Below are 13,539 nucleotides of genomic sequence, written 5' to 3'. Positions count from 1 at the left end.
AGTGCTAGTACTTGCATATGCTACCGACCTGCCAAATGTTTATATACTGCGCTTTCCCACCCATCCGTTTCTATCTGCTTTTCCTATTTGGGCGCATGCAAATTTTATACAAGTGCTCCTGTTTTCCATTGTCTTAGATCAGAAGATAAATTCGAGTGATAAAAATGTGCAGTGGTTTTGCTATGAGAATGGAATTCAGAATAAAATTATTTATAATGCTAGGCTGCATATCAAAGTAACAAAATTGCGTCTTTTAAAAATTTTGAGCAATAATGATAATAATTATTTTAAAATTGCATTAAGACAACATTTTATTTTCTTATTTATAATTATAATAATTAGCTTTCCTTAAAAATATTTTTAATCATTTTCATAAAATTATATTTTTTTTTTATAATACATGAGATTTTATCTACTGAAATATACAATTATTGTGATTATGATTCTAGTATACTAATTGTAAGAGAATCAAAAGATATTTATACTACCCTTAGCCACCCTATTATTTATATGTTGAAGATAATTAATATGCAATATCACTTTCAGTTGTCGATGTCGGTTGTCAATTTTTGTGTCTGTATCAATTAAATGATAATGATGTTAATTGATTTAACGTAAATAAAATTAATATAGAAAATTCCACTTTTACATTCCCACAAGAGTATAAGGAAAATTGACTCACAGCTTACAGTAGGTTATGATAAAATTGGAAGATTTTGATTTCAAATCACTCCATAAATGAATTAAAATTTGAGAATATCTCTTATAGAAACTTAGAAAGGTTGCATTTCTGATGATTTCTATAATACAGAAACAATGAAAAATCATGGTAATTGGAAAAGTGCGCAATTTGCATAGACATGTCTTTAACCAGTTAATTAATATTAATTTTCAATACTCAGAAATATATTGAGGAATTATGAAATATCTAGTTCACTTTTTAAAGCTTTTAATTGTAAGAGTTAATTTCAATATTATCCTCGAATTTGACCAATTATTTTTAGTGACCTGGCTGCTATTCCAGTAATTAAATTTCTAAGATAATCTTTTTGACTTGCTGTGAGAGCATCAATTAACTGTATTGAAATATAAAGCTATATATATATATATATTACTTAAAAAAGAACGTTCTCACAAAATTCATGTATGATTTAAAAAAAAAATCACCTTTGTGAGAATGTTGAATAAAATTTTTGAAAAATTTGAGATGTCGTGCATGTGGATATGAAAAGGTTATTAAAATTCATAAAGAGCTAGAGTCGCATGCAAAGCACTGAATATGAAGTTCACTTGACGGTCAGGGTCAGCTACGTCACCGCATGCATCGTTTGCGCGAACGTGCAGTCTCAGGTAAGAAGTCGGAGGCTGCGTTTACAGTAATGTAACACAGTAAGTCTCTTTTTCCTCGCAGCAAAGTCATCTCCGCGTCTTACGTAATATTTGCTCTTGATTTTATCCGCCTGGCAGAAAATTACTTTCTTTTCTCTTACAGGCGCGCGGGTTAAAAAAAATTAGCCGTTTCTCATTTCGGTAAAATGCGCGCATTACTGACCTGGAAAACCGCGCCTCTGATCACGTTACCCACACGCCCAAATAATTGCACAGCTCGCGTTTCCTTCCTTTATCCGTTTTGTTGATGACTACAATGAAAGTCGAGCTCCTGGAATTGACAATTTTTTTATATTGTTTTGAGCAACGGAACGCCGATTGTGCTCAATTTTCGTTGCCAAAAATATTGTACGGTTCTTCTTTCCAAATCCTTCAAATTTTTTCTCCGTTTGCTTAATCTAGTTCAAGCAAACAAATGGAGGACTGTTTAGTATTTAAACAATCGATATTGTTATTTTATTAGTTGAATTTTTGTAGTTTTATGGGTACTCAAAGCCAAAATTTAACTTGAATCCCGTTGAAAGTCTATTTAGCTGATTGATCTATTTTTGTTTTTATTTTAAAATTTTACAATATTTTTTATAAAATTTTACAATCGCGGTAAATTAAAAAATCATTTAATTCATTCAGTACTTTTTTCATGTAAAAAAATTAAAATTGGTTTGTTATTGAAATCAATCCTTATTTTAGTAATTTTTCCTAGCCTTAATTTTATTTTGGTTATATTAAAAACTAATTATTGTAAGCTGTATTAAATTTTTATATATTCTTTTGGCAAAGCTTATAACATAGATCTTGATATCAGATCCACTATTTTGCAATATTTGAATACTTTCTAGTGGGATAGAGTATTTTCCCTAATAAAAATTATTGAACATAAATTATTCAGATGTTTATATCAACTTTATCTCAGGCCATTCATTTTCTCAGGCTATAAACAAATATCTCGTTTATACGCAAATTTCATCACCCATCATGGCCTGGCTATCTCTCATCCGCAAATTGGAGGACGTTTTTTAATTCGCTCGCAGGTGATCTTTCGGCCTTGCTTTTTTAAAAGCATCTGCTGTCCACTATCTTGTTGGACGCTGACCGGCTTTAACGGTTCTCAAGTTTTTCACCGCTGACATGTCGAAGGGGCAAAAAGTGCGGCGTATAAAAATCACGATTTAATGCTCTCTATATACAGAATATTATACTTCCTATGGGAGCTTAGTGGTTTATTCTTTAGAAAATATAAATCGAGGCCTCGCGTTGGAAATTGCTTCTGCTGAATGGTCAATTCTTTATGCACACATGCTGCATTATTTATTCGCCGGCTAACCCACTAACCTGCACCGGTGGGTGCCAAACGAAATGAGTCGTCCGTCGACGACCAACGCGTGATTCGAGTGCAGATTAGATCCCGATAGCTCGAATTGGCGAAAGAGAAAGAGAGATGAATGAACGGAGAATTTTCCCCTGTCTGCGTTTCCGGATTTAAATTCTTGAATTTCAATCGATTGTGCATTCCTCAAACAGTTCAATTTTCATCTTTTATAAATAATGTTATCGCACTTTTATATTTTTTTTAAACAAAAACTAATTAGTGAAAATATAAAAAGTGTTTTATTATTTGTTATTAGAATTGTAAATTTGCCTGATTGCTCTTTACAAGTTCATTCTGTAAAAAATTACATATTCCTACACCTCATAAAAAATTAATTTTTTTTTATTGAAATAAAAGTTAGTAAAATTCACATTGTTATGATTTTTGTAAATAAATTTCATCCTGTTCATTTTTGTTTAGTTTTGAATAAATTATGGCAATATTACTCCAGTGGTTCCTAATTAGCATATCGCACACGCCTGATCGCGTTCCCTCCTAACCCAAACCAGTGGCAAGTTCAAAAGTCATTGTTTATTTATACTCTCATTGTCATCGCCTCTCAAATTGAGCAGTAAATTAGTGATGAGGGTACGCACGTCTGCTGGCACCGATTTTCGGCGTTTAGAAAGTCTGTCACTTATCTCACCAGCAGTGAAATGAAAACCGATGACAAGATGCGCGGCTGAAGTGTCAAAAAGCGATTTCTGTTTGTCTTTGCCCTATTTACTCTATAATCTCATCCCACAGGTCCACTTAACCCTTTTCCATCGTCCTTCACGCTTTAGTAGGAAACTGTTTATTAATTGGGAAAAACGGCTTCCTTTTGTTCTGATGAAATTAGAGACGCTGTTTGCAAAAGGATTGAATGCGTAGGTCGACGGTGAAGCACCTGCTGATGGAATTTCCTCTCCGCGTTTTATTACTTTTCAGCAAATTGCTATTAGGTAATAGTGAAATGGCGTCTCTTATAAAAACTAGCTTTACAGTTAGTATAATGTACCTAGGCCAGTTTAAATTGCTTCCAAGAAGAGTCATTATTATAAAATATTCCATTTTTTGCTCCAATAGTTCTTGCGAAATATTTGGACGAACTCCAAATTATTACAAAATCTGACATTTAACAAAGTTGTCGAATACACGCCGATTACTTTTTTAAGTTATTTTTTACTCTCTCGTGCGCTATTGTAACTTGACAGGTGACACCACCGCTATGCGCCGTGATTCAGCGAAAGGCGCGACACAAACAAATACAAATTGGAGTGAATTGATCTTTTGAGCTTTTGATTCCAGCCGAGTTCACCTGCAGCATCAGTGACGTAAGCGTCCGAAACCGGATTTCGGGGCCTTATACGTCACATGATATATTTGATTAAAATCTATAATTAACGGCATCTTTGACTTTCAATTATTTGTCTTACTCCTTCCTCAAAATCAGCCATTCGTAAGAGTTCCAATGAAGAGCTGTCAATTAAATTTGTATTGAAATTGATGAATTAAAAAAATTCTTCTGTCAAGAATATCCGTTTGATATTTAATTGTTAAAATAAATTATTCACTTGCATTTTGTTATATTTACAACAATTCTTGCTTTCTTTGCATGGCTATCAAAAAGTGAAAAATTTCTTTCAGAAGTGGCGAGTGGGTACATTATATGTCATTGAAAATTTACTTGCTAGCCAAAAAATGTCAAAACAGACAAGAGTATCAAAACTCCAACCGTTTACCACTCAAATTTTGCCCATAAAAAAAATCATTCTAAAAAATTTAAATCACTCTGTAAAAATAAAAATAAATAATAATAACGTTATTATTAATAAATTATATTTTTATTGATTATGGTTGATAAAATTTTAAAATTCCCTTTGAATGGAATTGATATTATTTCAGTTTAAAATCCATGAGACCAGCATTAAACATTCGATTTAAAAGTAAATAGCATGTTAGTTTCATTTGTTATTGTTGATGATGCAATCCGGTAGGAAGAAACGTACCTAAAAATGGATTATTGCGTTACACTATACTTATTTTTGCAATCATTTTTGACCCACCAATAAAAATTACGCGCACCTGCTGTTTCGTGTATAACGCAGCTCGCGGCCAATAATATAAAAATCTACCACACGAATCAATGCTGTGAAAACAGATAGCTATGTACACCGGTCACGCTGAATCGCGGGCTATTCATCGCGACGAATCAGACCGTGTAGGAAATAGCAGACGCTTCTCCCAACTCCTGCAAGCCGGCGAGGACCAGTGCCCGAATGTTCCAGTTTCCCGACTCGCACATTGTTAGACACGGAGATGGTGTCTTAAACGTGCCATTATCCCGCCCAGCGCTATTATTATTCACAGGAGAGCGAACGGTCATCTGATATTCCATTTATATAACTGCACTTGATAAGCATCCAATGCTTCCACGATGGATTTCGGCACTTAGGAGAATGCGGGAGATAAGCTCGACACGAAGGGTATACAGTTAATAATAGTTGTGGCGGATAATCGACTCAAATCGGAAGAAAATATGCGTATCCTTCATGTCGCAGGGAAGGTCAGTTAGGTAGCGGTGTTTGCATAATTTGTATGCGTGCATTAATTTTTATTTTTTCTTCTGATTTAATAGAAATAATTCAGATGCTTTCTTTTTCCAGTGTTTTTTCTTCACTTGATCGAGTCAGGCAGTGATTGCCTCTGCAATAATTAGTACATAAAATAAACAAATAATTTAAAATAAATATCTTTTTGATATTTTATATTTAAAGTTATTATAATAAATTTCAACCATTTTTATGTTAAATTTTAATTGTAATTACATAGCTTGTATTTGAAAAGTTTGTGTTTAGTAATTTTAAAAATTTTTATTTAAATTGTTTCGATATTGTTATAACTTTTGGAATATGAAAATTTATTGTATAAATAAACTGGTCACCAAGTGCAACACAACATTGTAAAGTTAAAAATCTTTGTGTTATTCGAACGGTTTGTGCCTAATGTGCCTATTAAAATACAATATTTGGCAATACTTCATGACCTGCGTTTATAATAATTGTTCTAAAAAATCTTAAGATTCAAATTAACTTTTAAACATTTATTTTTTATGTGGCTTGAAGCTTGAAATAAAACTATACTACTTGTTTTAAATAGAAACTTTTCACATAATTATAAATAATATAGCTCTCTATGGACACTTTTTGAACAAATAGCATGGTGTTGTCGTTGTCATGTCTCAATATGTTGATATTTATTTTGACGGAAATAGTTGATTTTATTTTATGATCGATCTGCTCTGAACTTTAAAAATTATAATAACTCATTAATTTTCATGATTGGGGTTAAAAAATACTTTACTCTTAATCATTAAATAAATATTCTTACATTAAACTTAATTATTCAACTCTGGCTGAATGAGAATTTCGTGTGGTCATTTGAGTCTTATTAAGTTAATAGAGCTCGCGTGCGCTCTCTGATGGATGCATCTCGAGTGCACCTGGCGACGGTGAGCGCAGGAAACCAAAACCGAACTGGCCCTGCAGCCATGAGTAAGACGTGCTCGCTTTTTATGGCCGCGCACTAATGACAGCCGCTGGTAGCCACAAATGGTCATCACGTCGGTGCTCTTTCAACAAAATCATCGAGCCTTCGGCCAAAGTCACTCTAATGCACGGATAATGTTGCGGGCGCGCCTTGAAGAAGCTCTGAAGATGCAAAAAAGAAAAATATAAAAACCACAGCCGTTGGTTTTGACCCACAAACTAGCCGCCGAACAATGAAAGTGTTATGCAAACACGTAGAGGAAAAGCCTAGGGACGCACGAGCGAGACTTTTTACGACTGTTTTATCATCCGCCTCTTCAGAATTAGTCATCAATCATGACATTAAATTATGTAATTTCCTCAAAGCTCCATGAAATTTACACTGAAAGCACTTAAAATTGTGGAGTAATATTTTCTAGCCACATTAAGAAGAAATAAATTTTAAACTTAAGCTTTTCCTAGTTATTTTTCCGGAAATTTGCATTTAAAAATAATTATATTATTTCCTTATTACATTTTTAAAGACGTCACTGAGATTTCCTGGAATTTCCATTTGCCTCAATATCAACCGATAAATTGGTCATAATTAATAAATTAATGCCCATCCTCAAGGTCGTGCAAGCAAATAAACTAATTTTTGCAAATTTGCTCCCATGGCAGTCGACTTACAATATTTCATCCTTTTCAATGACCTTTTGAACTCGAGTGGTGTGTGAGGTGTTGGTCGATTGCGCAGATAGCCAAAGCGTGGCAATAAACGCTCAAAAGCCGGTCGTTTCTATGAATTTGCGTCCTTGTCACGTCCAAGACAAATTCCGAACCGCGTCGTCGCCGACATTCCCATTACCAAATAACGCGAGAGACGATGAAAGCAATATGGATATGCCAATATTAATCTTGGGTTTATCACCAATCAGCACTACATTTTTTCTCCACTACTATTCAATACATTTTACTTATTAAATTTAATTGTAAAATTCATTAAAATTAGATCTATTTTGCAACTTAGAATAAGAGGAGTTAAAAATTCATTTTTTTTTCTGCTTTCTTCCACGGAGTTGAATAAATGCACACTTTTATATTGAATTAATACTCTACTTTAGTTACCTCTGAAATTTTCCATTCTCTTGATTGGGAGTTTTGTTTCATTTCAGTTCTGAATCAAAATCTGATCGCGAAGTTTCCAACATAAAAGTGATTAAACTTGATATTATTTTAAATATTAACAAACTTTAAAAATTTTATCCAAAGATACATCATTGGTTTTCTGGAGCGTTAAAAGTTAATTTTTCTACCATTAAATTAATTTTGAAAAATTAAAAAATATTTATATAATATAAATCTACATAAGAAAAAAATATTTGCGTTAGTAATTAAATTAATTTAATAAGGTATTAAAATCAAAACAAAAATATATATTAAACAAAAAAAATTAATAATAATAAAACGAGAAAATCCTGATCCTGATTCCGATACTTCAAATTGTAGAAGACAAGATGAACCAAAATCTCACCATCTAATCTGTGTGCACTACATAACCATAATTACATATCAATCTTATCGAATTTCATATTGATCAATTAGTCACAGTTGCTCCTATTCCCAAACCAAATTCCTTAATGGCTCCGTTGGTCTAATGAAATGGCATTTGATCCACTAACGGACCATCTGAGCAAATTTATAATCTACAGCCCCGCAGCAATAAAACATTCAAGCGCAACACAATGCACCATCTCAGCGGCCTTAATTACACACCCAAGAGATTTTTTAATAACCGACTCGTTTTGAAAGTTTCTTCAACGCAAACCAGATTGTGTGCAAGCTCGTCCAGATCTTCGGACAGATAGCCTTTCTTAACCTTTAGAGCATCTCTCTCTCCATCTGACGGGGCCGCGGCGAGAAATTTGGCGACTCGTTGGCCGTCACATTGTTATGTAAATATACTAATGAATAACGCGGCGCGCGCGTTACCTCAGCAAAGGGCAAATGTCAACAAATAATCAAACTAAAAAGTAAAAGTGCGGCTGAGAATCTCCGTCAGTTTCCACAGGGAGACATTCTTGCACGAACGCAGCGCATCTCCGCGCGACCTTTGGAGGTGGGTTGACCCATTTGCCTCGGGTCAACACCTGCAGCTTTTGCACAATGCAGAGTGAGAAATTAAAAACGTTCGATTGCGTTTTATCTATTCATCTTGAGATATATATTTATTTTCATTGTTTTTTGCATTTACATTTGTAAAATTTCCAGTTGCTTTTGTACAAAAAGCTAAAAAAAAATATATATGAACACGTGTCTTATACAAAACATTCGAAGTAAAAGAGAGATTGTCAGGTTTGATTTCGGCCCCAAGCTACACACAGTTGATACAATGGAAACCCTATTTTATTTATTTTTCTACCAAGAAATGAGCATTTTACTAAGTATTTAAAAAATGGAAAGTGCGAGGAGTTATATTATTTACATTTTCGTGCGACAAAATGGCACTGTTGGAAATTCCGTCTCGTTGCGGGGATGATGACTTAGTTTCTGTTCTTCTTCTCCTTGGGAGGATCAGTCACGTAAGTCAGCTCGTTGAGGTAGTACCTGAAGCAAGAAAGAACAAATAAAGTCTTATTTTTCACAAATTTGGGGCGCCGAGTCAATAGACCGGCGACAAGACAATAAAAAAAAAACCAAGAGAGCTCTTTGTTCCACCTCACGTGCTACTGGCTAATATTGACATAACGCTACTTGAATTCGCCTCTCAAGTTCAACTTACTAACAAAAGTGAGGTGCAGTTAAAGATACAAAAGTTTCATTTCCATGCCCACTGACTAGATTAACCTAATTCAGGATAATTTATTCAAAATTCTTTCTGGAATTAATTCTAATAAGAGCGTGAAAAATTACTATATTTTAGAGCAACGATTAAAAACTCCAATTAAAACTTGAATAATTATCTTTGGGTTAAATTGAAGGCATAAATATTTTAAAAAATTATCAAAAGTGCAGGCAGGTGAAAGAAAGGCGAATTTTTGTTTCTCCCCGTTATGCAGCACGACATAAACAGATGATGGACGATAAGATAAGCGGCACTTTTTTTATTCTTTTACTGCTGAGAAGGAGTGAATGTGTGGAAAATCATTTCACGCGTGCAGTTATAGCGGCAGAGGCACGCGCGCGCCGCCTCGGAACAAATAAATTATCTAGAAAAGAGCGCCGGAAGGAAACGGAGGTTATAAAACGCTAAATCAGCCGCTTCAACTAACTAATTAGAACCGACCAGAATTAAAAATTTTCAAATTAGCTCGCGGTCAGAAATAAATTGAAGCGAAAACAAGATAACGACGAGATATGGTTTTGAAAATTAAATAAAATTGAGCGACCAATTGAAGAAAACCGTTTTGCTGTTGCAATTGGGAAATTAAGTAAATTGCACAATTAAAATAAAATTGAGTTTACCAGTTGGGAGCGTCCTCGCAGTTGAAGTTGTAGTTCCAGTCGCAGACCCTGTACTCCTGGTTGAATCCAGTCTCGTTGGCGCAGATGTACGGGATCCTGCGGCCCTCCTCGTCGCACATGTGGAAAATGTGGCAATGGTGCTCAACGTCGGCGTAGAATCCAATCGGCCTGTTGGTGCAGTCGAAGGTGAAGGTCACGTTCGGGAACTCCTCCCATCGCTTGGACTGCCGAAAACGAAAGTTGGGTTTACTAATTTTAGAAATAAATACACCTTCGTGTTGAAATAATTAGCTTGTTAAATTTGGACGTGAACTATCCATTTAGGCGTGACCTTTGGTGAGAGAGAGAAAAATAATGCAACATACCCTGTGCAGCACTGTGTTGTCAGTGTAGACGTACGCAATCACTGAATGGAGAGAAAGAAACAATTTAGAAATTAATTTCATTTCAAAAAGATTAAATATTTGTATGAAACCTGTTAATTTTTTTTCATAAAATGCTTAATTCCCTATACAGACATTTGCAAAAAATAATATTAAATTTAGTTCTCAGGGTAAAAAATAAAATTAAAGTGCTATTGAAATGTTTTTTAAGCATACAAAAACTGCTCAAATTAAAATCATTAATAACACCTTCCTTCTGAATTTGAGGCCCTTAATGATGAAGAAAGAAATAAGAATTTCTTTACTAATAAATTTGTCTTTCCTGTTGAGCGGGTTATGTTCTATGCAAATATTACGTACCTTAATTGGTGTTACTTGTGAGGTCAAGTAAAATAAAATTTAACTATTTAAAAATCTTCACGCAATGAGCATTAGAGACATGATTTGCATGCTGTGGGTAGCATTCAAATTGGACGAGGAAATTCCAACCACGATTATATTTATTTCTCTTTCTTTCCTCTCTGCTGAGTTCAACGTCTGGCTTACTTTCAAGAATATAAAAACCAGAGGTTGGAGCATGCATGCTAACAACATTAGGAAATTACACGCAATTTTATTCAAGACTCACCTGCGACGAGCAACAAAGCTACGAGTTGCCGCATTTTCTGAAACACACACAAGAAACGAACGATTAATAGTTAACCTGGAAACCTCTTTAGTCCCAGGGCTAAGATTCAATTTCGAATAAGTGAAATTAATGAATAGTCACCGCGGTCGATTTCTCAACGCTCAATACATGTCACTCTCGATGTGCCAAAAAAATTCAAGTCCTTTCTCAATAATTAATCGCCGTGTGCATTAGGCGCGCGGGTCATTATGCAACAGGCGCGTAATCCTTCGCGAGAGAGATGAGTCGTAACTCGCTGAAGATCGCCGATTACACAACTTTCTTTTTCGAGAATCAAGAAGTACTCAATGCGTACCGTTAAGGCGCGCGCAGTTCTCAAGTGACAATTATTATTATTATTGAGCATGTGAAGAAGGTGCGTTTATTTATTCTGCGAATATGCTAATTGCACGGCGACACCTTTAAAGTTTTTTTCCAGCGTTTTTTGTATGACGCGTCTTTTTACAGCGAATTACGAAAGACAAATAAAAATTTTAATGTGTTGATCAATACTCAATACTCACAAAAACGGGTGTATTACTTTGTCTTTGATTATATAAAATATAAATTATTTTACTCAAAATTATATAATTTTCTATTATTTGATTATTTATTTTTAAATATATGGACTATTTTATTTTAAGTTAACTTTATTTTTTAAACCATATTTTGCATTAAAAATATCTACTAATATAAAAGCAAATTTTATGTTTAAAGAAACAAATTGAAACAGTTAAAATAGGAAACAAAATAATTCAAATTTAAGTTGCATTTGTAAAAATTGATAGGATGTGTAAGAAAATTACAATTCTTATCTGGAGTGTAAGTTGAATGTAAATGAGTGTCTTATTTCATAAATAAATTAAATATGAACCCTACATAAAAAAGAATAGATGGCAACTCTCAATAAAGATATACTCTAAAAACGTGATAAATGAGAATAAGATTTGAAAAATCATTGATGAAGTGACAAAAAGTGTAATTTATTGATTGAAAATGGGAATGTAAATAACTGAAAGCAATTGATAATCTGTTGATATTTAAGTGATTTCAAATCAGATTGTTTTAAGAATTAATCCAGTAAAGCAATGACGATTGTAATCGTTTTATTTAATCAAAAAATATCCTCCACTTAATATATCTAATATTTACAAAGTAATGATTTGAAGAAAAAAATTGAGTTTGCGGATAAATTGCAAATTTGTCTGAATAATATTTTGAAAATAAAGAATAAATTTAAGTATTGCCACTAATCTGCACACTTTGGTCGGCGTTTCGCAGAAATAATCCAAAAAGGTCGGGCAGAGCACTGGCTGCTGGTTGCGACGGAGCACCACCGAGAGCAAAAGCACACTCACCTCTGTCGAAGATGAAAGTGAAGAAGGTAAGGCACACGAATTTGTGATCCCTGCAGCAAGAGGATGCTCCTCTTATAGCCTGTCGCCCCCACCGAGCACTCTCTCTGGACCGGCGGAGATGCAAGGACATCCCCGCGCCAGCCACACCATTGCAGCCCCAGCACCTTTTTCCACCATAAATCCCTCTAGATTGTAAAATTATAGCGCGTCTGCTGGTGGCAAAAGGAACGAGTTTTCAAGGATCATCTGCCACGATTTATCACGCCGTATTATTAAAGGCACCCTCGGAAACTTCAAGGAGCGGGTTTTTGTCTCTTCCTCGACAAGAGAGAGATTCACTCGCCAAATATGGCAGGCGCGTAATTTTCGTCAAGTAGTACCATTGTGCTTTGAAATTTGCATATAATCGTGGAAATTCTTCTCGGAAACCGAAGGTCCCTCTCAAGTGGCTATTTTTTTTTTTATCAAAGAATTTCTTTGAGTCACAGCACGTGCCGTATTTTTGCATGTCTTCCGAGCTTCCTTAAAATTCTCAGATTTTTTTAAGTTTGCATCTTAAAATGTGCATTATTTTTCAATGTAAGTCAAGAAGCGTCTGCAAGCTGGATTATTATGGAGGAAAATCTTGAAATCAAATTTATGGTTTATAAGGTTTACATAATTTAGCAATAAAAAGTTGGCATGAAAGTTGTAACTCTGAATTTATGTAATTTATATGTAATTTTTATTGTTTATTTACTCCAGACAATATTCATTCTAATTTTACATCTAAATTAATTTTAATTTTTTTATTGTAAAATAAAATAAATTTTTATTTTATACATAAAAATATTTTTAACAATGAATTAATCATTTTTTTTTTACTTTTTTTATTTGATTTCTTTTATATAATAGCTGTTGTTACTTTAAATGGATTACAATTTACTTAAGAAAACTTGACTTTTGTCAAATTCTGTTTCTTCATGTATGTTGCATAATATAATAAAAATTATAAACGAAATTATTATATTAATTAAATTTTACTTCAGCGTAATTTAGTAAAGATTGCCACTAGAAAAAATATTGAAACTGTTTGCTATAAAAAAATTATATTATGCTTGGTAGTTTCAGTTAAAAAGTGTCTTTTTAGGAGACTTTTTAACCAGAGTAAGATTTTCGTCATTTATTCGATCTATGGAATAATTTATTCACAAATACACATTATCTACCTCTTGCTCTTTTCTGCTCCTTTAATTTTTGCTCTAAAAAAAGAAATAGATACTTGTCGTAATGAAGAAAGCCACTTTTGTTTTTAAATAATGTTAGGTATTTTTTTATTATTATATAACGCAGACCTGACTTAAAAATTAAACGAATATAGTAAGAATTTATTCACTCTCTCAGTTCGTAGAAAAAATTC

General features: G+C 33.6%; 1 protein-coding gene across 1 annotated transcript; it reads right to left on the bottom strand.

Moving 5' to 3' along the window:
* Nucleotides 1-8,462: 8,462 nt before the first annotated feature.
* LOC132194185 (U-scoloptoxin(01)-Er1a-like) lies at nucleotides 8,463-12,210 on the bottom strand. Its single transcript, XM_059615318.1, has 5 exons — nucleotides 12,141-12,210; nucleotides 10,744-10,780; nucleotides 10,098-10,138; nucleotides 9,733-9,956; nucleotides 8,463-8,874 (listed from the first exon to the last, which is right to left on the bottom strand). The coding sequence occupies exons 2-5, from the start codon at nucleotides 10,775-10,777 to the stop codon at nucleotides 8,811-8,813; spliced, it is 363 nt and encodes a 120-aa protein (XP_059471301.1). The 5' UTR covers nucleotides 10,778-10,780; nucleotides 12,141-12,210; the 3' UTR covers nucleotides 8,463-8,810.
* Nucleotides 12,211-13,539: the final 1,329 nt, after the last annotated feature.

Source organism: Neocloeon triangulifer, unplaced genomic scaffold (assembly GCF_031216515.1).
Source record: "Neocloeon triangulifer isolate White Clay Creek 2 clone unplaced genomic scaffold, ASM3121651v1 ptg000006l, whole genome shotgun sequence".
Taxonomy (NCBI): domain Eukaryota; kingdom Metazoa; phylum Arthropoda; class Insecta; order Ephemeroptera; family Baetidae; genus Neocloeon; species Neocloeon triangulifer.
The sequence above is the reverse complement of the archived record's forward strand: the minus strand, read 5'-3'. Positions and strand labels throughout refer to the sequence as shown.